Source organism: Atractosteus spatula, chromosome 14 (assembly GCF_055471065.1).
Source record: "Atractosteus spatula isolate fAtrSpa1 chromosome 14, fAtrSpa1.hap1, whole genome shotgun sequence".
Classification (NCBI taxonomy): Eukaryota; Metazoa; Chordata; class Actinopteri; order Semionotiformes; family Lepisosteidae; genus Atractosteus; species Atractosteus spatula.
The window spans coordinates 41,913,651-41,940,983 of NC_142719.1; the positions used below are offsets into that span (position 1 = coordinate 41,913,651).

Below are 27,333 nucleotides of genomic sequence, written 5' to 3' on the forward strand. Positions count from 1 at the left end.
GCATGGTATTTAATGGGATGCATGTCGACAAGACCTGTTTTCGTCGCGGTGTGATGTAGTCCTGTTTAGATGTCTTTGGCATCGATTATGAGCCACTTTTAACTCTCTGCACCCGATAGAATTCGGAGATAACTGCTTCTCAATTTTCGTGCTGCATGTGTTTGATTAGTTAAGGGACCTAGTAATGGGAACGCAGCATGAATGTTCTCCATAACATCGCGTGCTGTCAGCAGTAATCTTCACAGGTTGTCACAGTGGGTCGGATGTAGTTCCCGTGTACGAATAACTATTAACAATCAAAGGTAAATCTGTTTTATTCCTGGGTCGAAGTGGACTATGATGACATTGCTCCCTGTCGCTTGTTGTAGCACAGCTCTCTTTAATGAGATGCATTCTTGCACAGAGACGTGGTGCATGATTACAGTACAGCTGCATCTCAGATTTGTGGTTCTTGTGCTAAATTGTCATTTTAAATCCACGTTGTGCTCTGACAGGCTTTAATCGCATGCAGCAGTTCGTCATCGTGGTCTGTATCTAATGAGCCTCCATCATTACACCGAATAATGCAAGCCTTTACAGGCACTAACCCCTTCAAATAGATAAGTGGGAGCCGTAGCTATAATCCAGTTAATCTAGTTGGGAGTGCTTAGAAATAGATCTTGATGCTTATGCTTCTCTGGGGGAAAAAATGCTGTTCTTTAGGAATGTTAAAATGTTAGTTTTTTCATTGAAGTTTTTCAGCTTGTGTTCTGCAAAACTGCAGAGGATTTGTATGTAGATTATTAATCAGTGTGATTGTAGCACATAACTTAGGCTAGAACGTCATTTAAAATGCGTTACAACACTTCTTTTGATCAAGATGTGACACATAGCCTTATGGTTAAGCAATTGGTGTTGCACATTTAGGATTCTTAAATATTTACTGTATCTACGTGTCTGAGGAAATCCCAAGACAGCTTAACAATTTAATCAATTTCCCTTCGGGATCAATAAAGTCTTATCTATCTTAACAAGAAGGTGAATGATGACTTGCCACTCCTCATCTGCCACCCCACTTGGAGACTGTCAAACAGGCAAGGCAGGGAGAGAGAGGAGAGTAACTGTGTAAATGACTGCCATTACCTCTGCTCTTTCCTGCCTTGATGAGCTCTCTTGCACCGTAGTTGAACTTGGAAGCAAAACTGGGAGTCGAATTTCCTGAATGTGGGGAAAAGCTCAATGGCTGGATTTCTTTAGAGATTGATTTAACGAGAAAATATTGCATTGAGAGTGCATCCTTTTGTCAGCACGGTTTAACTTAATGGCTTTCTTTCGTGTACAAAAACACAGGCTGAAGTTTCAAACAACGTTTTGTTTAAAATTGAAATGTCAGCAGAGCAGTTAGTGGGATTGTTGTTTTCAGTTATACTGTATTTACTTGGCCAGCAAGAGCCTTGTGTAAAATTACAAATGCCAACAACTGAGCACAGAAGCCTTTGTACGGGACTGTTTACTCCGTAAAACTGTTTCCATAAATGTGCTTTACAAGTGTAACTTTCACAATCTCAAAACACAGACCGTCCTGAAAAGTGAAAGTATGGTAAATAAGATGCAGCTGCTCACAGATTCAGGGCTTCCTGTGTTGTGGTCTGTAACTTGCCGATATTGCACTGTTCCTTGGATTTACCTGTAATATCTCAATTGCTCAAGCCTTGGAGCAAAAAACAGCTAATTGAACAAACAGTTCAATTGGATGAGAAGGAAAGCAGGAAGCTCACTAGGTCTCATCGGCCAGGGATCATCCTCAGTAGCGTTATACTGATTGGTTAGGCCTGAGATGGGGGGGAAAAAAACACATCAACTGATCCAGTAAGTCTGTGGGCTCGTGTTGCCCAAGTCCTTTACGACTGAAGGGTTAAAGAGAACCCAAGGGCCTTCTGTGCTCTGTACCTTTATGTTTACAACTACTCAAAAGTTTCTAAAATTCGCATTTTAAAAATGAATATACGGAAGGGTTCCTTGTTTTATTGGTAGCTGTCAAAATAGTTCTGGCAAGGTACACAAAACTGATTTTTTTTTTTTTTCCCTTGTGTTCCAAGATGACTGCAAACTGTGTTTACTGTATTTTTCCTGAATCCGTAATGCATTTCTGGGGCCAGGGACATATCAAGTGTGCTTGCCGATAAGTATTAGTCATCCCGCCAGGAATGGCATTCAGAAGTCTGCTGGCTCTACTTTAGAAGTTAAGGGAGCGGGAAGGCCTTCCTACCCGACTTCTGTTTGTGCAGTCCCTCAGAGGACGGTTTGTGTGTCCATGTATTATATTTCATTAGGCATGTGTCCTGGTTACTGCGTGGGAATGTCTAGCACTGAGGGTGTTATGTTTTGTGTCACATATTTGGGTATTTATGTTGCTTTTAGATGTGTCTGTAAAGAGCTGTGAAAGAATGTCCTGTCCCACAGGCCCACCTTATCAGGAACCACTGTTCATGCGTTTTTTCTCAGTGGCCTTGGGGAAGAGGAGTCGGTTCTTTCTGGGCAGCAAGCAGTGTGATCACTGTGATGGCTGAAATGGAGGGGGGGGGGGGATTCAAGGAAAGCTTTATATGTAGAAGGTGGCAGAGCTAGGAGACTTTCAGAAGCAGCTCTGCTTGTAGTGATTAACTCGACTCTTCTTTTTACCTTTGAGGTCATTAAAAGGCTTCTTCTGTAAGCCCTAGGACTCAGAATCAACTGTCCAGGACCTAGACCTCACTTGAATGAACACTATTGCATATGTGACTTGCAGTAATTTATTACCTATATAATTTTACAGGTGTAATGGAATAAAACAGTATTAGTCACTAATGTGATTTCCAAATAACACCTTTTAATTCCTTCTTTAAAGTTTAACTGTGGGAGGACATCACACTTGTGCTATTTTTGTGTTGGTGATACCATGTGTAAATAGTTCAGAGGTAAGAAGCCATACTCTAATGCTGTGTGCCTTTCTCCTTACGTCAATGGCTTTCCGAATGGTCTTCCATAGGGTCCTGAACTTTAGACCCTTTGCAGACATTTTAAACATTCAAGGGAAGCTACTGCAGTCTGAACAGAACGGAGTCTGTCTTTGCCTTTGTTTCCTGTTTAAAAACTGTGTATTGCAGTGCGGGGTCACTGTGACTACTTTCAGAGCATCCTGTTCCGTCTGTGGTCTGTATTAATAAAAAAAGGTTGGTGTATGATTTTGGTGAAAATAGCTTTGAGGCGGCGTCTAAATGCATACATGTTTTTCAGCTCTTGTGTGCCTGCATGCACTCCCTTGGTGTACTGCTGTGTAAAACCTTTTGGATCTTCGAGCCCATGAGTAGCCTGCTCTTGTGCACCCTTCTCCCTCAGTGCTGCCCACAGATTTTATCAGCATCTGTAAAAGTAGTGGAATTGGCTGGAATTGTTGATGTACCCTCATACCACCTGGTAGCAAGGTTTTGAATCCAGCTCTGTCTGGCCGCCCTTTACCCTGTCTGTTACTTAAGGAGAGATTCCCGAAATGCTCCACTTTGGGAGACGAGGAAGTTTGAACCATCCCCTCCTTCACGTTTTATTGGGTGATCTGCATGGTGGGAGAAGGGAGAAATGTTACCTATCATTGCCATTGTCCTGATGTGATTATTGTAAGAGCTACAGAAGTCTTTCTGTTTTGCAGAAGGGGGAAATGGGGATGATAGGTGTGGGGGTTGGGGGAGTGCTCCCTTCAAACCCACACCTGGTCTGTCTGGCACCTCTGGGCAAACGAAGGGCTCCGATTAGCTGTAATTAGTGCAACCAAGTTTTCATTAAGCGCCGTGAAAGTGCTGAACACTACAAAGGAGGGCTCTTAGCCTCACTGATGGAGCCAGCCAGGCTGGACGCTACACTTCATGTCTTGCACAACAGGCTTGTAGTTAATTAGGGTGAATCAGAACCATGCATCTTGAGGTTTCTGTGCTCTGCTGCCCGCAGTGAGGAAGCCAAACTGAGCAGCTCTGATGCGTTCTTATGAGAAGCATAGAGCCTGCTTTGGTTATTGCGTAACAGGTTGGAAATTCTGCCAATCTCAAGTATCTTTTCTTCTCCCTTTTTTTTTTCCAGCTCTCACATCTCTCCCATCAGCATTTTGCCAGCCTCTGCAGAGTAAGTAAAAAATTCACCACTTTAATTATTTGAGGGCATACAAAAAAAAAAGCAGTTTAACTCCCAGACATACAAATAGCACCATCACCTGAAGTCCTGCCCCAGTTCTTCCCGTGTCTCTGACGGTGGTGCTGCTCCAGGAGACTGTCTTTGTCTCGGCTCGGATACACTAGATAGAGACTGGGGTTGCAGGCGCAAGTGAGGGCACCATATCGGACAGGGGATCCAAGATGGAGCAGTTCTTGGGACTGGAAAAGAAGTTAATCAGATTGCTGGCGTGGACTAACAAGGGGGAGCAGCTCTTACAGTAGGATTGCTTTGCCGAAGTAGATGTTAAAATCTAATTGCAGCAATGCTGTGCATGCTTCAGAAAACATTAATTTCACAAGTATATTCACACACACACAGACACAGTGCACATCTGCTTGTGTGTTTTCACATTTTACTGGAGAGGATGTTTATTAAATTTCAGGGGACTTTACGTTTTTGTTTTTCAAATTTCCACTTTTGAAATAGTAATTTTAAAAGATTTTAAAGGCTTATAAAATACTAATTTTATTTTATTTTATTTTTTTTAGTAAAGAAAACCAGTCCTGAATTAAGGGGGGGATTAATTTTGTGTTTCAGAAGCAAGAGGCTTTGATGTCTGTGTTCAGAAGCATCAGACAGCATCATTGAAAGAACAGGCATTTTAAAAAAAAAGCTTCAGACACACATTTTCCAGACCTAGGTTTTAATCTTCACCTCATATCTAGCATTTAGTAAAATTTCCTTTCTGGGGGAGACAGTTCAGATATTTATCACTTTATCTTCCCACTCTGTAGTTCTCAGTGTTCTGACAGCTGAGCTGCTGGAAAACAGGCACTTTGAGACTTCGAAGTCAGTTTTATCTTGATATTGCTCATGATTACAGTGAGCAGAGCTTGGCGAACATGCGTCTGCACCAGAACTGAAAATTTGTTTTGACTTTGACCTTGAGGAAACTTGAAATCTATCTGGAAGCAGATTGTTTTTAGCACCTGCTTGTTCCTAGCAACGTGTGTGTGACTTTTTCTGAAGCCCTCTTGTGCACGCTGTGTGCAGGGGACCAGAGAACCATCAGCAGACTGTTGATCCTAAGATAAATTATCCCTCCTTGTCTGTGAGGTTATGGCAACTTGGTTTTCATTGTAACCAAAACCAAACATCAGTAACCTTTGTATTTGCTTTTCTGAAGCGTTTAATTAGACAATGCATGGTTGTCCTTCATAATGTGGTTACATGCATACCTATGAGCTGCAGTGTTCGGCTGCACTGATCAGCAGTCATGATTCCAATTGTAAATTAAAATGCAGTTTAGTTGCAGCTAGTAGCGTGGGAGCGTGCTTGCCTGTAGTGATGCTTTCTGTGTTTGTGCAGTATAATCGAGAGGACGATACGTGCTGCAGTGGAGCAGCACCTGTTCGACCTGCAGAGCACGATCGACCAAGGGATCAGCAGCTATGAGAGCCGAGGACCATCCATCCAGGAGGACGAGAGGTAAGGAGGGGGACCGCGCACAGAATCGTTCTGGCACGGCACCCAGGGTACAGAGCCCTGCCAGATTCGGATTGTCCTGATCGTACCAGCTAACTCGTGAGATATGTCAAGTGCAGAAACCAGCAGGCTCGAGCACCATCTTGTGCTCTCCAGCTACTGCGTCATGCAGGGTCGGACGGAGATGCTACGTGACGATTATGTTGTGTTGTTGGGTAACTTGCACATCGCCCCTGGCTGTGCTCATTTTCGCACCGTGGAGCTCGGTGCGACACACGAATGGAGAGCACAGGAACCATACAAAAGCATGAACCATACACATGCTTTCATGGAGCCAAGCCTGTAAGGCTAGAACAATGCTGGGGTTGTTTGTACAGGGTAGCAATACAGAGTATTGGAGTTCAAGCTTAAATAGTTACGTTGGCAACCGTGTTATCAAAAAGCTCTGATTTATCTCGGTAGAGAGAGAATAGGGTGTGATAGGATTCCTGCTGTTGTGTAAACACACAGGAATCTGTCTGGAGCCACTTTTTTTTTGCTGCTTAATGTTTTATTTATACATATCATTTCATCAGCATAATAAGGTTTTCTTCCATTGTGTCCCAAACTTGAGACCATTTGCAGACATTTAAATCCTGGAAGGGAAGCGACTCAGCCATTGTTTCCTGTTTACAATTAAAATCTTAACTGTAGAAAAACTAAATCAACCTCTTAGTAACCTTGTACAAAATAGTCTTCCAACTTTTCTTGGAATGAACGGGAAAGGCGTTTGTATGTGTTTGTGAGTGCATACTATAGTTATTGTGCTGCATTAAAATCGGCAGCAACGGACCCAGTGACTCACAAATAACAAACCAGTTCAATAAAAGCACGTTAAAAAACTTTTTTGGCTTTTGACTTAAAATCTAAGGCCTTTGTTTTGTTGGTAATTTAAAGCTTTGGTCCCGGATTATTTGCGAAGATGTGCTTGGGAAGGAGATCTGCTTCCCTTTGCTTTTGGAAAATTCGGATGTAGCTTTAAGAGATTCAAGACTCCTACTCTATGAGCTGCCTTAGACATTAAGTCTGATGGTAATTGGTCCTGATATTGTTCTTGGGGGGTGGTCCTCACCCTCATGTGTTTGTACCCCAGGGAAGGTGGCAGCGAGGAGCCTTCAGAAGGAGATGGTGAGGCTACGCAGCCTGGCAAGGAGACAGCTGAGGCTGCAGGAGAAATGACTGAGAGTGAACAGGTAAGATATGATACCCCCCCACACAAACACACACAAAGGTCCGCCTGGCACCGTTCCTACCCATCCTGCTCGCAGAGCCACGTAGCTGGGAGCCCAGGATATAAGTCAGGTTAGCTTGTGAAGAGATGATTGAGCCAGTTAGCTTATATCATTCCTCTTATTAACATTTGCAAGGCCAGTTGCTGATAGCATGGTTTATTTTAAAGTATAATGAAAGATGCAGTTTACACACATGGCAAAACTCTCCTAAAGCTGGCAGTAGCTGTTTTAAGGACAGTTCTTTCCTAAATACAGATGGTATCTGTGGGTAATTATCTTCCCTCGTGTTCCAGCTAAGAACATACAATGAGACTTCTTAGTTTGAACTTCTAAACACAGCTCTAGATAGAATTCAGAGTGCTATGTTGAAAATTAATTCATTTTAGGTTTGCCCAGGGTTTTTGCGCAAGCAAAACAGGATGTGCTTTTTTCTAGTCTAGAAAGAGACTAAATAATATGAATGATCAGATTTAGACCAGGTTTATGACCAAACAAATCCTGCTCTGAGGTTTTCTGTGTTCATCGCAGTGTTTTCACAGCCTGTCAGGCACTCTGGGGGCTCTGTGGTGCAGTACAGTAGTTTCTCCCCTGCCCAGCTTTGCTGTGCATTTTGGCTTTTTAAAGTGTTTCCCAGTCCAACCTGTGGTTGCCCAGCTCTGGATCAGCCCGTGAGCACTAGAGAGAGGGGCAGGCGGTTTGTTTTTCACTGATGTTCTGTTGAGAGTTCCTTTCCCTCCAACTGACAAGGTCCAGAGCTGGGCAAAGCATCCCCTGTCCAACCCAGAAATGCATGTGCTAAAAGGAGTCGCTTGTTTTTAGACCAGAGAGGGACAGCAGTGTATGTCCACTGCAGACCAGCAGCCTTCAGGCCTCTGTGGAAATGCACAATCTGTCAGAACAATGTTGCACATGGGGCCAATAGTAATGCAATTATATCCTCTTATAAAGGCAATTTCTTTCACCTGAGTAAACTTAGAGCTACCAGAGCACTGGGGTCTGAATATGTATGCAAGTGGCATATTTCCATTTTTGACTTTTAAGATATCTGCTGACAAATGCCATAACTGCCTTTAAAAGTTTTCTGTTTGAACATGTGAGTTTGTAATAAAAATAATGATTGGAAAATGATGTGTCATTTGTAGTCCAGCAACATTTGAAGACTTTTAAAATACTCTTAATACTCCGGTGCATTTATCAGTGGTTCCATCGTGCCATTTAAAGTAGTTTCAAAGTTGTGCCATCTTTCTGCTTGTCTTCAGGCTGCAGAGGACCTTTCTGCTGAGATCGCCACCTTGCTGGAGAATTGTGGAGTGAGCCAGAATACCAAAGATCTGGTCGATGCTGAAAACATCATCAATACAGCCAGGTAGCGTGGTGGTGACAAATGCCCCCATCTTTCATAAGAGGCAAAGATTCTGTGGCTTGACAGCATATAATGAAAAGGCAGGGGACTGTCGCTGAAGTTGGTATAAGCTGTGTTCAGGCACCTGTGTGGACCTTTTCTCATTTTGAAGAGAAGTCAGATTGCAGTATCCATCTAGTGAGGATTACAGTTTTTAATCTTGAAAGACATATTCTCATATTCTTGGCAAGAGCTTTGTTTTTGTAATCTGCAGATAGCCGGCTTGCCAAACTTGTGTTAGCAAGTCTACAAAGCCATCTGTTTAAGTTGGTCATAAAGGGGTCACTTAGAAAATGGTGCATTGTTAGGGAATTATCTTAGGACATTTTATCGTTTTGACGGGCCTGGTGAAAGTGTGGTCTGTTCAGGTTAACCATGTTGGAATGCGAGTTGCCCGTTTGTGAAACAAATCAGTTCCTTGGCTTTCAGCCCAGGATCCAATGAACTTTAAACTAATTCTTTAGGCTTCCATTTAGACAACTTATATATTGACTTTTATTTAAATACATTTACACATAGTGACTAAAGAATTGCACATTTTCCATCTGGAGACAGAGTACTTCTCCACAAGGCAAGCAGACTTTTGACAGTTTTTATATTTGCGTTCCTTTTCTCCGGCAGCTTGTATTTTATCTTTACAAAGAGACAGGCTCGGGGGCAGACAGGCTCTGAAGGCAAACCTCAAATAATTGGTTCTATGTAAAGCAGGTCTGTCAGGACTGCAGCTTAATTGATGTTTATTGGTTCGATGGGAAATATCTTATGCTTTTTCGAAGTCTCTTAAAGCTAGTAATTTTAAAAGACTACCTTAATTCAGTAGTTATTAAAACTATTTTCAGGCTCATCTAAAAGCTTTACCTTTTTTTATTTTAATCAACTATTAGAGGAGTTGAATAATTGAAGGCTTGAGCTGAAACTAAGCATGAGAATTCTCTAGTCCTGCAGGGAAAAAAGCTTATTTCATGCTTTGTAGGAAGGTTCTGAAGTAGTCAGCACAAGTTGGCCAGGTTGTTCTAATTTGGTAAGGTTTTACCATTTTAGTTTTTTAACGACTGAGAAAATCGCATCTTGTTTCTCTTGTTTTTATTCTTGTTCTGTAAATCCGACATGTTGGATTGAAGTGTTGAAGTGACAGTTTTTTGTGTTGCACTTTATTTGTAGGCAGGAAAGCTGCCAGGATCCTGAGAGAGGCTCTGTAGCTGATCTCATCACATGTGTAAGTCCACAGCTTTGCTGGAAAAGTCCAGCGCTTTTTTTTTTAAGCAATATTCCTCTCGGGATTCAACCTAAGCTAAGTGTAAAAATAACCTTCCGAGTTTGTAAAAATAAGAGGCTATATGCAGGGTATATTACTTTATGCACATGGCTGAAGCAGGTATCAAGCACCAGCAGTATAGTTCTGGAAACGGGTGAGAATGAGGAGAGGGGATTATTCTTAACGGGTCAGGAGTTCCCAAGTATCTGTCCCGATGCCTTTCTGATCTTGGAAATGAAAACATGCTTATTGATCTGCTGTCCCCTCTGCTTATCACGAAATAACTGATTTAATTAAAAGGTAGGACAAAACCTGAATCTTAATTTTTCATGCATGGGAGGAAATATACCGAAGAAGAAACTGGGTTAGGGGCTTAAGAGAAGCTTTTTACTCCGTCATACAGTGTCTAAAATCAGGTTTAACTATGCCGAAGTTAATTGTGAATTATAGCTTGTGATAGAATGATTGTGAATTGTAACCGACATACAAACTAAAGAGTAATGCTGTAACAATTTACATAGTATTTTGTATGAGGGGCCTGAGTGGCCTTTAGGATTCAGTAAGGAGCTCCTAATTTCTGCCACTGTCTCCTCTCTCCCTTCAGGAATGGCTAGTCCCTTTCCTTTTTAATTTCCTATAAATACAGCCCATTGTAATTATACAAAAGCAAGCTTGCGCTATCAGGCAGTGGGGGCAAAGAGGGACTTTATAGACGGGTGGGACGCTGAGTGTGTGGCTTCTCCATCTTCCCTGATTACTGCCCGACTCCTCTCCCTCCTCCAGGTGCCCAGCGGGGAGGAGCCCGACCTGAATGCCAACTCCGAGTCGGGGGGGTGCCCCACCCCTCCCTTCGACCTCCGCGGGATCTTCCAGGATGGGGAGTGGGAAGGTAACTTCTGCCTCCAGTTATATGCGCTGTCGGAGCTGGGACATGGAAAAAGGACACTTGGAGCGATTTTCTTGTAACCTTGGGTTATTAAACTGGGTCAGCTTTAGGATAGGAGAGCCCAGCTTTGGAGACATAACACTACTGTTCATTTCCTAAGTGTTGAGTGGTGTAGAGAGCAGTTGCATTGTTTGACTTTGAGTAAAGCCAAGTGAGTCATCCCCAACTAACCATATGGATGTACAGGGGATGTAACGCATGAATGCACGTTTTGTCACGTTTGGCTCAGGGATCCGACTAAATAGTTTATTGTAATTTGAGTACCTTGCCCTCTGTAGCTTGTGATTTAGTAGGTAATGGAAAAAAATACAGCCTCAAGTGTCGTCTCTTCTCTCTGAATTTATGGAATGATTGGCTTTGGAGGAACATTGCTTTATCTCTGGTGGAACACGATAAGTTCAGACCCGATGGAAGTGGGGTGCTTAGCCAGGTGACGATGATCTTTTTCGGGAGCAGCTGTGATTGGAAATGAAAGCAGAGTGTGGGGGAGGCTGCGGCAGCCATGAGACATGAACGAGCCCCTGAATCCGAACGACAGGCAGGAGAGACTGTAGCCACTCGCTGCTCTCTGGCTGGTGCGTGTGCGTGTGCGTGGGGTGAGGTTGCTCTGATTGTGCTGTCTGCTCACTGCGGTGTTCTCTGCTATTTTTTTTCCCCATTCTGTCAGCACCATGCCTGATCACTTTCCCCCTCATTGACTTCAAATCTATGCACCTGCAGACGGATGGGGATGGTAAGTATGCTCTTCGAGATCCATCCTCCTGCCTACCTGCCTGCCTCGTGACAAGGGAGGGCTTTCGTATGAACCTGCTGCTTGGAGGGCTCTGCTTACCATTACCATTGAGATTGCCTCTGAATCATTCTCTGTTGCAATTCATTCTGCCCAAGGCAGACATTGAATACGACCCTCATGCACTGTCCCGTTCGCGTCGCATGGGGAAAACCCTGTAAAGCAACCACCTGGATCACGTTATGGACCGCTTTACTACTGCGAAAGGAATAAGGGAATGATCTCAGTCCCAATTCTGAGGCTGAAGGCAGTTCCCAGATGGAGAGCGGTCATTGTGCAGTCCATGCGAAGCTGCCCTTTTAACCCTCTCTCCCTCCCCTCCCTGCAGGAGTGCTGCTCTCCTGTACCAAACCACGTAACCTTTCTTTATCTGCAGCTGTTGCACAAAGCGCAGAGTCTCCCCTCTGTGACCCCATGCCTTTCACTCTGCTTCCCTGCACCTGCACCGTTGGGCCTCACTTCTGATTCCATCCCTCAGCTCGGCAGCCCTGTCTGTTCTCCAGTCCGTCCAGGTGTTCTCCGACTGCTTCACCTCTGACCTTTGCCCCTGTCTGCCCCCCCCCATTCCATCTCTTCGCAGCTCCGTGCAGTGCCTCTTTTTAAACCTGCCCATCCGTGTTCCCCGTCTCTGTCATTTCTCCTCTTGTGTCAGTGTCTCGGTGCATCTCTCTTAAGGTTACCCACAGCTTGTACACCCACTGTACAATAGATCAAACGGGGTCAAAATGATTTAAAGGGATTTCAGTTTTTTTTTCTGAAATTGTTTCAAGAATTTTCCAGTCCTTGGAAACATTCCTTGATGACAGCGGTTTGATGCAATTTTCCAAACCAAGTGTCGGTTGTTCAACTGATGGCTGTATTTTTTTTTTAAATAATTCATCTCAGGCATAGAAAGAGTGACCAAGCTCAGAGCTGTGGGCTGTGCAACGTTGCCTCTGTGCCCTCTCGTTCTTTTACTTTTCTTCTCGCTGCAAGGCACCTGGCACACCCGCACGCATGTATGATGAACAGGGGCCGTGCGTCAAACTGCAACTTTAAATTGGTGCTTCCACTGTGCCACCCACCCTGTCTGCCCTGCTGACATTAAAGCACGTAGCCCAGCGAAACCTGTATCTGTCCCTTCTCTTCTTCTCTCACGGGCACAAACATATCGAACCCTTAATCAGAAGCTGGTACAAGTGATAAGATCACAAGTAAGGTTACAAATGAGAGGAGGACATTTTTGGCCCACTCTGATCATTGTGTTGTTAGTATCTTAATAATCCCCAAGAAGCTTCTATTCAAGATTTTGTTGGGTGTGAATTCACTCTGCCCTAGAGACCTGCAGAGACCTGCCAAAGACATTAGAGGCAGAGCTCTAATGAAAAAAGGGAGCATCCTAGCTAGTGTTCAGAGCACGGCTTTCAAGTAATGTGAATTCTTTTCTTTGAAATACAGAATTCATTTTTTAGACTAAAGCAGCTCTTGTGCTCTAATTTGCTTTAGATTCTTTAGACACATTATAATATGCCCTGCTTTTTTTCTTGAAATATTTTCCCCAGTCGGCCTACACAGAATATTGAGTAGGTAGCTGCGTCAGCATGTGTAGGCAGCAAGGGAACAGGTAAAGGGTTTCATTTCCAGTCCAAAGGAAAAGAAAAGAGAGGCAACATTTTGACTGTGGAGCCTTCTTCAGTTGTGGAAGACATGAAACCTGAAGAAGGCTCCATAGCCAAAATGTTGGGTCTCTTTTCTTTTCCTGTCAGCATGGAATAAACCTTTACCTGTTCGTTTGCACGCAGAATAGTATTGCTTGTGCTTTAGTCCGAATGTTATTGTGACTCAGAGGGAATTAAAGACAGTATGTTCTTCTCTCCTCTTGTTTCCCAACACACCCACACTCGAGCAAAACTTCCATCTCTGTTTTTTTTTTATTGTTAAATTGTCTGTTTTGGGTTGTATTACATCTGTTGTCTGTGACTCCGCACCTCACTTGTAGCTGCAGCTTTCACGGTGTTGCCAGCAACAAGCTGAAACTATTCTTGAACTCTGTGAGATGTTTGCGTTGTGGCATAAAGAAGCCAAGCTTTGATCCAGTACCCTCTGAATGTGGTCTTCCATAGCACCCGGTCTTCCCACGGAGGCGTCCCAAGGATCTTTGTTGGTTTCTTATGGTGTTTTAATTACTTTTAACACAGAGAATATGCAGTTGTACGTTCTCGTTTTGTCACTTTTCCCTTTTATGATCCTGAAAGGGCTGACATCCGTTTTTTTTAAGTCTCCCCATCGGTTACCGAAATGAAAGCCGTGTCACAGCAGAGACGTTTACAACGTAGAGTCCTGCAGCAGTACGACAAACCTAGCTAGTTTCTGATCCTTGCAGAAAAGGCCAAAGGGGTGTCAGTTTTCCACCTGCGGCGCAGACTGGTGGGAGACGCTTCCAGGCTTGGATTTTTTTCGGCTGGGCTTCCTACGTAACCTGTGCGCGTTTACGCTTCTCTGGGTTAACGGGGCGCCTCTTCTGTGCCTGCCTGCCGTCTTGCAGACCCGGTGCCAGCGTTTAAGTCGTGGCAGGAAGACCGCGAGTCGGGCGAGGCCCAGCTGTCCCCTCTGGCCGGCCGCATGGTGCCAACCCCATCGGAGGAAGATGCCCACCCCCTGCTCGCCCGCCGTTTCTTGGACTTCGGCCACAGTCAGCGCTTCCTGCATCAGGATCCCGACACCAGCTCCCCAGCTAAAGCCTCGTCCCACGGGAGGTAGGGTGGGGCCACTCCCAAGTCGCTCGTTGCAGACCCATTTTCATTCCCAAATTGGAAAACACACGTGCCTCGACAAGACCCGAAGGGGACTGTTCAGCAGCCACCGAATTTGGCACTGTACTCCTTTCAAGCATTGTTTCATTATAATGGCAGTTACATCTTCACGTCGATGACACCAGACGGTGTTATGAAGTGATAAAAAGGCTAGATAGTCAGAAGTGTAGAATTCAAATCCAGGGATTTAAACTTTAAAATGGTACATTGCGCTAGTTTCGACTCATTTAGAGTATCAGGCCTCTCATTTGTTACCTTTCTTGTGTTTATGGTAGTTCCCAGTTCACACTTAGTTCTTTGTAACTCATAGAAATGTTTTTTTTTGAAGCACCCAGGACCGAGGATTAGTTAGCCCTTTTTTGTTCCTTATTAACAAATGCTCAGCCCTGGCTTAGTTGCGAACTCGGCCTCCCCCAGAGCACAAGAGCCTTTATCTTTCATAGCACTGCTAATGCCCCCCTCGCCATCCCCACATCCTCTCAGACCTCGCCGTGCCTCCTTCAGTTCCAAAGAGAGTGGGAAGGGCGACCCCGTGCCCCACCAGCTCACCAAGAAACTCCAGAACCTCAAGAAGAAGATCAAGCAGTTTGAGGAGCAGTATGAGAAAGAGAGGAATTACAAGGTGAGTTGTCATCCCGTGGGGAGACAGTTTGCAGATCTCCGAGGCTAGGGGGAATACCGCCCCAAGCCTGTCTAGCTTTCAAGAGCCCACTCTGTCTGTAATGGGCTCGTGAAAGAAACCAGATGCATTTCAAAATCCCACTGCAGTCTGGGTGTTATTTATGTCAAAATATTTAACTTACCTACGATAAATGACTGTAGAATGTAGAATATCTGGTCACTCACTGCAAGAAAAGCTTGCCGTTTTCCTGTATTATCGCCTGATGATAAAACAATGTCTCCTGCAGCCGTCCTACAGAGATAAGGCAGCTAACCCAAAGGTCTTGAAGTGGATGACGGACCTCACGAAAGTACGAAAACAGATCCGAGGTAGGTAACGTGCTTCATGTGACTAATTTTTAAGCTGGAGAATGTTGTGCGCCATGGGAACTGGGAAAAGCAGACGATGCCTTCAGCGGATTGTTCCAGACGAAGCTGCATTGTAGGGTGGGGGTCAAAGTCAACAGTCAGAGCAGAGAACCGTTTCATCCGGGCTTCCTGGAGCTCAGAGGTGAACGTTTCTGTGAGAAGGCCGCATTGTCAGAGCACATGATAGACTTGTGTAGTCTTTCTCCTTGCTGTCACGTGCAGTTTGACACACGGGACTGTAGCAGGGCCTATTAGATCTGTAAGTTGGAGGCACTTGCTGTGTGCATCGTATTTTCACTGTCTCTCGCAGTTCATTAAATCCGACAAATATCAAGGAAAATAAAACCATAAGATGTTTGGATCCATCAGCTCACTATTCTCTTACAGTTAGACTGTCTCCATCATGTGTAATCTGCTTGCACAGTACTAGGTTCTTGGAGGTCAGTTCTCAGTAGTTAAACTCTGGAGAATGTCCTAGATTTCTAAGACTGTATCTGCGATGCAAATGAAAATCAAAATGTCAGCCATGGCTCCATTAAAGCTCCCTTAGAGATCGTCTAATACCTTTAATTATTGAGTATGAGGAATTAACTTCAGAAGAGCCCGGCTTATGAGTGAGCGCATCTCGTATTCATACCGAAAGCATGGAACAATTCAAACCATGCCAAGGAGGGTGTTCTTAAAGGATGTTGTGAGGATGTTGGCATTCTCTGGCAGTGTTGAATTCATCACAGAGCTCCCTTCTCTCCACAACTTTCTGCTGTTTCCAGTGCACAACATCAGCACACTTGATTACATCCCATTTCACACTCCCGCCTTCAGGCGTCTGTATGCAGAGAAATGCCTCAGTTCAGTGGTGTAACTGATAGTAGTGAAAGTAATTACTAAATCACTGTTCGGGTAACTTTGTTTGTTTGTCAGGGTTTTGCCCAAGTCAGTTGCTTGGATGCCAATTCCAGGAGAATCCTCTCTGGTTCTGAAAAGCTTGTAGTTTCATTTCTGCCATTGGGGATTTTCTTAGGTTTCTATGCAAGCCTCTGTCCACAGATGTTAGGAATTGCCGCGGTCTCAGTAAAGTAAAGCATAAACTGTGATACAGGGTCTTCCCTATATTAAGCAGCACTTTAGTTAATGTATAGCAGAAGCTGAAAGGTCCTTTAACGCTGCAATAGTTTTTCACTCCAGCAAGCTTTGAGCAGAGACTAGCTTCACCCTGCAGAATGGAAATCGGCCTGATAGATGTGTTCATTCTCAGCGAGGCTCCTGGCTGACCCACTCTCCTTCTGCGGAGAGGAGAGGTGCGTTCCTTCTGTGTTTCCCGGTGCCAGACGGGCTGTCTAGATGTATTCAAAATATTCCCATCTCTCCGGCCCTCCCGCTCCCCACCCTCGATCCCTGCAGACACTAGGCAGAAGGCCTCCGAGGGGGACCTGGCGCCCCAGCCCCGGCCGAGGAGCAACACTCTGCCCAAGAGCTTTGGCTCCACCCTGGATCAGGGTGCGTCTGAGGGGAGCTCCGAAGGGGAGGCCCAGGAGTGCCGGCCCACGCGAGAGGAGACGCTGGAGCTCATCCAGCGCCGGCTGAAGGGCAAGCGGGAAGAGGACAGCCGGCCGGAGGACGTCAGGGTGAGGATCCGCTGCTCCATGGGGAAGGAGGAGGGTTTCCCTGCTTCAGAGCAGCGGGAGCTGTTGACCGATGTCCCGGACTCCATACCGCCACCGTCTAAATGGCGTGAACCAGGACAAGGGGGCTTCAGAAGATGGCGATTATTCAAGAGGCAACAGTGGCTGCATGCAGGAACAGCTTAAAGGCAGGATTGCTTAATGAGTGGAGCCAATGAAACTGCAGCCCTGAACTCATTCGCCTACTGCTTCGTACCCATATACCTAACCTGGCTTTCCTGGTTTTCACATTGACACAGAAAATGACCAAGGAGCAGCTGTCCGGTGAGAAGACTGTGCTGCAGAAGAACCTGCTGTACTACGAGAGTATCCATGGACGCCCGGTAAAGCCCGCTACGTTTATATTGCATATTTCTTTATATTGTCGTGACGGTGGCGTTTTTATTCCTGCCGTATCCTTACTTGTGTCAAAATGCAGGGCCTGCTTCGACCGGACTAACTTTACAAAGATCTGTTTGAATCTTAGCTTTTTTGTATATAGGCGTCTTAAATCTTGCTGAATTGGGAACAGCCAAGCATGTGATGAAATAAAGCACTGGAAATACCCCTTCGCAAGAGCAAAACCACTAACTGTCATATGAGGGGTGCTTCTTCTGCCTTATAAATAAATCTGCTGGCTGTGTTCCTTTAATTAGGATTACCATTAAAAATACATGTATTTATACCCCAAGCAGCAAAAAATAAAATCAATTTTTTTACTTGGCCAGTGTTGTAAAGCCATTGCAGCCCTGTCACCCTGCAACTCACAACTGGCAACCCACTGAAGTTAAGCAGGTGTGGGCCTGGTCAGTACCTGGATGGGAGACGTCCTGGGAAAAACTAAGGTTGCGGTGGTCATTAAAATCAAAGTGTAGGGGTGTAGCCACATTTCCTATTGGCCCTTACCAATCATGGCCTCCTAATAATCCCCATCTATGAATTGGCTTCATTACTCTGTTCTCCTCCCCACTGATAGCTGATGTGTGGTGAGCGTTCTGGCGCACTATGGCTGCCGTCGCATCATCCAGGTGGATGCTGCACATTGGTGGTGGTGGAGGGGAGTCCCCATTACCTGTAAAGCGCTTTGAGTGGAGTGTCCAGAAAAGCGCTGTATAAGTGTAAGCAATCATTATTATTATTATCTGTCACTAGGCAGTAGATTTTTCTAAGCAAAGTATTGCTGCATGAGTCTTTGTAATGTACTAGACCCGCATCTGTACTGCACTGACACTGTGTATTTTAATTGTGCTTGTTAGAGACATTGAGTTACCTTCATTATAATGTTGATTGTTAACTGGTCTTTTTATACAGCGCTGCCCTTGCATCTCAAGACACTTGACAATAAAGGCAAAATAATTAGACATGCACATAAGTGATTTAATATACGATTAAACAGGACTAGAGGATAGGTCTTGCAGGTCTTAAAACTGCTGTACACTAAAATGGACTTGGAAATCATGAAGTGAACAGATGGGAAAAAATAGCACCATCACTTATCAGACTAAGGCCGACACATTTGTGGTTGATGCAGTGACATATCGTCAACAGCATATCGTCATAACAATCGGAGAGTCCTGCCTCCGTTTTGTCCCTCTGTGGTATGGATAACCTCGACTGACTGCTTTGACTTTCTTGGCAGGCGACCCGCGAAGAGAGACTGGTTGTCAAACCTCTTTATGACCGGTACAGACTCGTGAAACAGATGTTGACCCGCGCCAGCATCACGCCCATCATCGTACGTCTCCTCTCTCCTTGCTTCCCCGGCTTAGGGTTATTTAAACCAGCCGTTAAGGGGGGTGGGGTGGAGGTGTACTGTTAATCACAATATAGCATGTGCGTGCCTGCTGCTGCAGTCCAGCGTTTTAAAACGCCAGCGCTGCCTGCACCTGAAATGGACCCGACAGGCAGTTTCGGTGACTGTGGGGGTGATGATAAATCGTTAACCATGGGTGTCGGCTCCTGTAGAAAAGTGCTAGAATGTGGCCTGCTTCTCTCGCTGCTCTCTTTGCTAATGGCTGCCCTATGCTTTTAGGCCTCGCCATCCAGCAAGAGGAGGAGCCAGATGCTGCAGCCCATCATTGAGGGAGAAACGGCACACTTCTGTGATGAGATCAAGGTGGGCGATTGCGCCCCTCTGCAGAGGAGAAATTAGTTTTATTATCCTTCTTACACACCTAGTGCCCCAGTCGGACACAAAACAGCTGACGAGCTGATCATTTGGCTTTTTTTTTATCAGGAAAAACTTTCAGGACTTATTTTTTTTTCCGGTAATGGAGAAAATCCAAACAATTGTGACTTAATTTTTTTTTTCTGATCAGTTTATTTTTTATCTGCTAATGCTTTCTTCCTAAAAACAAAAAAAAAATGAATTGGCTTTTAGAGGAGTATTAATTTGCACGTGGTTAGTAATTTCAGTGTGTTTGTGTTTTCGGTCAAGAGGCGAGACTTACAAGTCCACGCTGGCATGATTAACGATTCGATCTCGAACACCCCTGCAGTCACCCCTGCCTGTTGGAATACAACAGCTGCACAGAGAAGCATGGTGTAAATGTTGCTTCTTTGCCGGTAGGAAGAAGACGAGGATGAAGAGGAAGAGGGGGTGTTCACGGAGACTTCAGAGGTCACCATTGTCCTGGACCCAGCTGCCCAGCCGTGCTCTCCGCAGGCCCAGCTGGACGGGGAGGTCAGCCCCAAGCTGGAGGAGAGTGGGGGCAAACTGGCCCTGGACCTGCGGCTGTCCAGCTCCAACGCATCATCCATGTGAGCACATCGCGCGCCGCGCCGTCCTTCCATCCTGCACATCGGAGACGCCTGTAAATGAGAGAGCAAGCTGTGGTCAGCTGACAGCCCAGCTCCCTGGTCCAAATCAAGAGAGGACCTGGACTGACGTGTGAAACTAGTGCAGGCTGAAACGGAAGAGTATCTCAACCAGGTTTTACATTGAGTCTTGTATAAATAAGTGAAAAGTGTCCCTTGAAGGGATTTTTTTCTTCGTTTGTAAAAAAAAATCTGTAGATTTTATTTTTTAACTCCACCTTTTAAAGAAGGGACGGATCCGAGTGTTTGCTGATTGGTTTTCTTTGCAGGTGGGCACTGGGTGCAATTCTTGGCTGCTCCATTAACAAATATGCGGACGTTACAACAGTACTACCTCACAGCACTACTGCTCTGCACATTAACACACCGTATTTAATGTCTGCGTAAGGTGCCAGACACCATATTCTCCATATGATTAGGGAGTATCTCTCATGCTGGGTGATTTAAGACAAGTGTCCCCTGTAGACCAGCCCTGTTGTGAGACGAGAGGGAATTCCCAGATGGCCTCTGCTGGACATGGAGGCAGGAGAGGCCTTTCTTTGTGTTCTTCACGTTCCGTCTGTGTCCCTCAGGCCTGAGCTTTTGGAGCAGCTGTGGAAAGCCAGGGCGGACAAGAAGAAGCTGAGGAAGAGCATCCGCGAGTTCGAGGACGAGTTCTACCAGCAGAACGGCAGGTCAGTGGGCCGTCGGCGCAGCTCCTCACAATAACACCACCCATCTCCTCTGCTAGTCCTTCTCCCAACTCCTCTGATCTATTCCCCTCCTCTCTCCTCACCTGATATCTCCTGTCAGTTGAATTGATCCCCTTCTTTTGCTTGTGTGGGCGTAATGCAGAGTTTTTCCTGCTGTGTTCGGGGAACCTGGGAGCTCCCTTTTGCCTTTTCCGTAGAGCAACGCTACGGCTCATTTGCCAAAACATTAGGAAGTCCCCCCAGCCCAGCGAGCAGCACGAACAGGGCACAGCGCGTTTACCACAGGGTTTTGAAATCCATCCAATTCTACCAGCTGAGGCTGTAATGAGGGCGGTGGTCTACCAAAACCGCTAGTTAAGATAAGAGAGATAAAGATCACTTTATTAGCCATATAGGAATTAATCGTTTTGCATACCCCAGCTTGCTCTCCATGAGACACAGATATACAGACAGGGTCAGAGCGCAGGGTCCGCCATTGTACAGCGCCCCTGGAGCAGTTGGGGTTAAGGGCCTTGCTCAGGGGCCCAACGGAGTAGGATTCCTCTGCCGGCTGCGGGATTTGAACCGGCAACCACAGGGGCAGATCCTTAGCCACAGAGCCACTGCTCCGCCCCTTTTTTGTGTGGATAATTTTTAGTTTAGTTAATTTGATAGTTTTCAGTAGGACTTAGTTCTGGCAAGGGAGTGGCTCTGTTTTGCTCTCCAGGCCAAGCACACACTGCCTATCACTGTCAGTCTGTCTGGGGTCATAGCGTTCCTGCAGTTCAGATTTCTTCTAGTTGCTCGTGCCGTCTGGCTCGCTGCGCTTTCAGCAGCGGCGACTGGGTTAACATTCACATTGAGTGATGTTAAACCTGGGCGGTTTTTGATTCCTCCTTCCTGAAGCTGCTTTAGAATTTGTTGGTGCGCATCACGTGTAAAGAGTTTATGATGACTCCTTCATTTCACGGTGAATTACACTGTGCTGCCATTATGCATGTGCACGAAGAGCACTTTCTAATGTCCTGGAGCACCCCCTTGAGGCCTTTCATGTTACTGCAGATATAAACTGGAAATTGAGCTGGATTTCTTACAGTGCCATATAAAGGCTGTATAGGTGTTATTTAATATGTACAGTATTAATGAGTAAATAAAGTCATTTATTATCAGCTGACTCAAACATCTCTTTGCTGCCTTACAGTTTTTCCTCGTTTGTCTCTTGTCCATCAGCCACAGTGCAGGATTCTTAATGGACGTTGAGTCCCTTGACGCTGAAAGCTGACGCTTTCCTTTTGTGCTTCGTGTCTCCCGCAGGAACGTGCAGAAGGAGGACCGCGCTCCTATGATGGATGAGTACAAAGAATACAAGCGGATCAAAGCCAAGCTCCGGCTGCTGGAGGTTTTAATCAGCAAGCAGGACTCTTCCAAGTCCATCTAGGGCCCTTACTGCTGACCAGCGGTTCAGGGTTTCAGGTCAATGTTTTAGTGTGACTGACTGACCACCGGCACCCTGCACCTTTAGACATAGAAGAATGGGGCCCCCTGCTGGCTCCTTGTTGGACTGCAGCACCCTGGGGGAGCACCACCGCACTGCAAGGCTGCAGAGAAGGGCACGTAGGAATACCTCCGCTTTCATTTCCCGCTTCAAAACATTATTTAAGCACTATTGCCTGTTGTTGAGGAAGCGCTGCATCTTCTCCACCAATAAAAGCTGTCGTTTCTTCCTCATTTGTTTTTTTTTTTGGCAAAAGCAGGAAGAAAATTTAGTCTTCAGAGCTACCGATGTCTTTTAGTTTACAGCTTCACGTTTCTTACGCTGGGATATCCTTCAGAAAAAAAAAACTTCAACGGAAATTAAACAGACCTGCATGTCGGATGGTCATAATATTGTAGCCTGTCATCTGTTTATCTGTTTGGACTGAATGAAGCAAACTCTTTTTGAAACTCAAGATAACAGCCCATGCCATGGATGGCAAATGGACAGATACGGAACCATTTTAAGAGCTTTACCTTCACTTATCAAGTACTGGCATTTTTTAATTGTGTGAATATATTTATGAATCTGTATCTACTATCTACATATGTAAAGGTCAATGTCATTCATCTGCAGGATTGACCATAAAAACAGGATCAAGGCGGTGGTGTGGGATAAGACCATATACATATACTTGTCACTTGTAATATCGGCCTCGTCCTACTTTGCCGACCCAAGAGAGCCGACGGCAGTTTTATGCGGACTTTTAGTCGTCTCTTTTTTTTTAAAAAAAAAAGACGTTTAAATCTCTGTGTACCTCAGAGAGGTGAACAGAATTTACTCCTGAAACGCAGCAAGGAAGACAGCTGGCTCATCGGTTGAGGGGGGCGATAATTCAATTCCATTGCCCCCCACGTGGTGTCTGTCTGCATGTGTTGTGGACACCGCAGGGGCACAGAGTGACCGCCAGCTGTTTGCACGGACACACGAGAGTGTGGCGGGCAGTCCCTGGAGCCTCGTGCTGGCCTGCACCTTCATTGCCTCCTGGGCACAAAGTTTGTACTTGCAGAACCAGTGAGAGACTGTTTTCCTCTAAGGGACATTTCAAAAGGTTTCAAAACAATCAACATGTGTTGACCAGATACTGTTTCTTGTTGCTCTTAACTCTCTCCAGTAGTGGCTGTATTTTATATACAGGCTTGAAAGACTTATTATTATTGTGTATTTTCTTTTTCATCTTGCTCTAATGCAAGCAGAAGAAAAGGGAAGTGGGTGTCTGCTTCATTGTGCGGAGGTTTCGGAATGAAGCCTGGCGAAATGCACATGCTACTGGAGGTTGTTGAAGTAGTACATCCCTGTAGTTTTCACTTGCCTGTCAGATGCATGCTACAGACAGTCACGGCTGTGAGCATGCGTCACTGCAGTTAAACGGTACAGCCTTAAAGGAAAAGTCATGTTCCCCGGGCACAAGTTCCAGTCCGTCAGAATCGTGTTTGACAAGACGGGCACTGCATATATCTTTGTGTTTAGCGCTCAAGTACGTTTGCAAATGGTGGTTTCAGTTATCGGAGCGTCTGTACAAATATGTTGGATAGAAACAGCGCCACTTTCTGTGCAGGAGTGGGCATGCCGCAGTCGGGTTCAGCTGGCTCTCACAGCAGGGGATTCTAGTGCCTGTTACTGGGGAGTAACGTGTCATTCTGACACTGTCGTGTTTATCATCTGAGTCATTGCAGATGCAGAAGCGTATTTTAACATTCTGCATGCAGAAGGGCATGAATATCTTGGAGCACAGCTAACGTGAAACAGACTGTAGACCTACTATATATTTTGATATATTTTGGGGCTTTTTTTTTTTTGGACACTGTATGGTTTACCTTACCTAAGGTTTCCTTCTCTGGGACTGTAACAGTGCAAAGAGGTCCTGCTGTTCAGACATCAGTAGTGAGGTATTATTGTATAACTCACTCAAAACCCAGCTGTTCTGAATCATTCAGCAGTGAGGAGTCAAGACAGAGTTCACTCAAGGACTCCAGAACACGTACATTTAATCTTTGCCTTTCTTTCCAGACAGTTGGAAAAAGTCAGCTATGGGACTCTCAAAGTTGTCACAGTAAAAGCGTTTTGTCTTCTGGCTTTCATTTTGTATGGGATCAGCTAGTTCCCTGTCTCAGCCCTTCAAATAACCAACAGTTACACCCTGCTTTGCACACATCGCTGTGTCTTGATCCTTCTGGGAAGAAGCATGGTTTTGTTCACAGGATTTTCCGAAGCTAAATTCCGACCGAAAACGCAAATACTTTCGCAAATGGGAGCAGAAATGGGGATTTCAGACTGTTCCACCTCTGGGCTTCCACCAGGGAGTCAAGGCTGACCATACAGAGAAGAAGCAGGGAAGATCTCCATGCAGCTGTCGGCAAATATTTATTAAAGGGTTGTTTCTGTTGTCGTCGGAATAGTTCAACATGGCTGATTTCTTCTCTGGTGCTTTTTTACCCTTTTCTTATTTAATTTCTTGTGTAACTGACCTTTCACTTGCATCGTATCTGCATGCAACCTCTCGTTATGGCTGCTGATAATTGTTGGTTTCCTTTTTTATACGTGTATACACACTGCATGCATCTTGTTGTGCTTTTCAAAAACAAAAAAAATAGAAAAAAACACGTTCGGAAGAGAGCGAAAAAAGGCCTTTTCTCTGTTTCATGTAGGGCTCAAACTTGCCTCACGCATTTGAGCAGTCCTCATCCTAGAGGGCTGGTGTGTGTGTTGGGGGGGGGGGTTAGGTCTCTGTAAAGCAGCAACACCTGAAGAGTTGGAAGAAGTTGTTCAGGTGTCATAATTAAGTTATCAATGGGCCGATTGAGCTTGTTAAGAGCTGAGTTGTAATGAGGACCTGCAGACACACCAGCCCTCCAGAATCCAGATCTCCCTCCCCGTAAGCCAACTCCTGTCTCTCTATTCGCAAAGAACTCACTCTTCTCTGCCTGCTGGCTTGTTGCTGACCTATGTAGAGAAAAATCATTCAATACGTTTTATGGTTTGATACTAGCTCTCTCGAGCTCTTTAAAAGGGCATTAAGAGATGGGACAGTTTCTAAGGGTGCCTTTTATAGGTGTGAAATTAAAAAGAGACTTTTGCCAAAGTGTGCCCTAAAGGTTGCCGATCTCTGGAGACCAAGCTCAATTAACAATTTAATTGTTAATCAATTTAAAAAAAAATGATTTTTTTAAACAAACTTATCAGGGACAGGTGAATGCAGTGAAAGTAATGGACTGAGAGAGAGAAGTAGGTAGGCTTCTTCACAAGAGTCCGAGTCTCCTCTCCCTAGCTGTGCTGGAAGAGGGTTCGTGATTGATTCATAGTAACTGAACATACATGAAATCAGGCGGCATGCTTTGCGAACAGGGACTAGGGAGTAGAAATTCGGTTATAGGCAGCGATGAGTTACAGAGAAGGTCTTGTAATTCTGAAGAAGAGATCACCAGACGGATGTATCCTTCCCATTAAAGTGGTGCTGAGAGCTCTGCATACTGTGTACATTTTTGTACATGACTTAGGATCGTAGCATTTGCTGCATCTGCTTCATAACAAACCCGAAGGCCTCATTCTCTTCTTGTGCTTCTGGTATAGAAATCCTGGTGTCCCTCTGTGGAAAGAGGGAGGTAAGGGGTGGGAGGGAGGGAGGGGGGGCTGTGATGGAGTTTTGCACAGCATTCTGAGAATGCAGCCCTTGTCCTGTTTTGTTTTTTTAAAAGCACTACTAAAATCTGAAAGATGAATGTGATCGCTGTTAAGCTATTTTTACACGACCTTCACACCTCGTGTTACACTTGTGATCTGTGTGATTCAAGGTCTGTGTTCTTTTTATGACGATTATATAATTTTGTATTTTTATTTTGTACACTCCCGCTCTTGACTGATCTTAGTGTAATAGCTCTTTATTGGCTTAAACGTCTGCTTTGTTTTGTAGAATCTGGTCTCTATAGCGAACATGCATGGCAGAACTTGTATTGTTTTTCTTTTTGTGCCATGAATGATGAAGCAATAAACTAGCCTGTATTCATGGAAGGAGGGCATCTCCCCCTCAATATGTGCTTTTCCTTAATAAACTCATTTTCACACTGTTTTGCAGCATTTCAAACATTCAGTGGTGTGTCACAGAAACAGACTTGCAGGCTGTAGGGATAGGCAGTGCCAAAAATACAGGATTCCCCGACTACCGTGTATTGGTTAGAAATACATGAGAATTAAGTTATGAACTCTTGGCTTAATGACACAAACATTTTGGTGAATGTAAGGAGTCATTCAGTGTCAAACTGCCCCACATTCTTCAAGAGGGGATTCGAACCCTGGTCCCGGAGAGCCCCAGCGAGTCTTGCATGTTCGGACGTTTTGAAAGATTGCCAGTAACGGTAAGGACGTTTGCTAATCAAGGAAGTGACGTGTTCACTAAGAGAGCTCTGGTCCTTCACGGATAGAGTACTCGCATTTCAGTCCTACCCTGGATTCTTTTAATAAAAGCTGGAGGACATCCTTGGATCAGTTAGCTTAACACCAGAGAAGCAAGCTGAGCTGAATGGCCTCCTATTGTTTCTAACCTTTCTGACTATGTTCTTGAATGAGCTCCAAATTACTTAATATAACAGATCACCTGTTCCAGTGACCATGATGCAATAGCTCCAGACTTTTAGTAATTTTTAGGAATTGGTTTATGGGTGGCCTGCTGACCTTGGACTGGAGCTCTCCAGGGACCAGGGCGGGAGATCCCTTTCCTAGATTCTTCACACATCCTAGGGATCAGTATGAAAGGGGTTTTAGTTTTTATGATATATTGAGCTGTATTTCTTGAATCTGATTTGCTGAAGACTGTTGACAACTTTCCTGCCCTTTCATGGTGGATATGCGCATCCAGTCAAGGAGGTGGTAAGGAGCAGATCTCTGGGACTTTAACACCGTGCCTCAACGCTCACCCAGACTACAAAAAAATGTAAAAGTTTACAAAAACACAGACTTCAGGACTGAGGAGGAGTAATATTACTATTGACTGAGTACCAGTAAAGTAGCACGTATCACAGTAGCACGTACAGTATATTAAAAATTCCATTGTAGATGACCTGCGTAATATTGTGGTCTTAAAACAGGAAGTGGCATCTATAAAGTTTTCCTTCTTGATGTCCCTCAAGTGTACTTTTTTTCCCATAACATTTCTGATTACTGATCGTTCGCAGCTTGATCGCTCACTGTAAAAGATTCAACTCTGGATTAAGGCACATTGAGACCAGCAACGTAATGACGCAGCTTCAGCTGCGCACAGCCACATCGCAGAAGGACGAAATTCACTGTGCAACAGACGAAGGACACTGACCGACAGAGAGCACGCCTGGGTTGCTCCTACAGCCAGAGCGCCAGCCAGTGAGCACACATCACCTCGAGCGCTCCGACCCAGGGCTGAACTTGCGTGACCGCCACGTTCGCAAATGGACACGCTGAGCTGAGTTCATGGCAATGCATCTTCGTCACTCAACTCGCCCTGGTCTAACGTCTGCAGAGAGACCAACTCACGGTTTGTCTACTGCCAC

The 27,333-nt window shown here is 45.1% G+C and overlaps 1 protein-coding gene across 12 annotated transcripts in view; it reads left to right on the forward strand.

Annotated features, from left to right (window-relative positions):
- Window positions 1-25,879, forward strand: part of fam13b (family with sequence similarity 13 member B) — a 64,125-nt gene extending 38,246 nt beyond the window's left edge. For 6 of the 12 annotated variants that reach the window (XM_088932864.1, XM_088932863.1, XM_088932862.1 and 3 more), the window contains 17 exons: window positions 4,090-4,131; window positions 5,530-5,649; window positions 6,779-6,878; window positions 8,177-8,283; window positions 9,481-9,535; window positions 10,358-10,463; window positions 11,188-11,253; window positions 13,835-14,045; window positions 14,586-14,724; window positions 15,011-15,092; window positions 16,533-16,756; window positions 17,053-17,136; window positions 18,432-18,527; window positions 18,825-18,908; window positions 19,362-19,552; window positions 20,182-20,283; window positions 21,595-25,879. In XM_088932864.1, the coding sequence (XP_088788990.1) occupies window positions 4,090-4,131; window positions 5,530-5,649; window positions 6,779-6,878; window positions 8,177-8,283; window positions 9,481-9,535; window positions 10,358-10,463; window positions 11,188-11,253; window positions 13,835-14,045; window positions 14,586-14,724; window positions 15,011-15,092; window positions 16,533-16,756; window positions 17,053-17,136; window positions 18,432-18,527; window positions 18,825-18,908; window positions 19,362-19,552; window positions 20,182-20,283; window positions 21,595-21,718 (1,933 nt within the window). In that variant the 3' untranslated portion in view covers window positions 21,719-25,879. The remainder of the gene's footprint in view (window positions 1-4,089; window positions 4,132-5,529; window positions 5,650-6,778; window positions 6,879-8,176; window positions 8,284-9,480; window positions 9,536-10,357; window positions 10,464-11,187; window positions 11,254-13,834; window positions 14,046-14,585; window positions 14,725-15,010; window positions 15,093-16,532; window positions 16,757-17,052; window positions 17,137-18,431; window positions 18,528-18,824; window positions 18,909-19,361; window positions 19,553-20,181; window positions 20,284-21,594) is intronic. The other 6 variants (XM_088932866.1, XM_088932870.1, XM_088932868.1 and 3 more) reach the window with 6 other exon arrangements.
- Window positions 25,880-27,333: the final 1,454 nt, after the last annotated feature.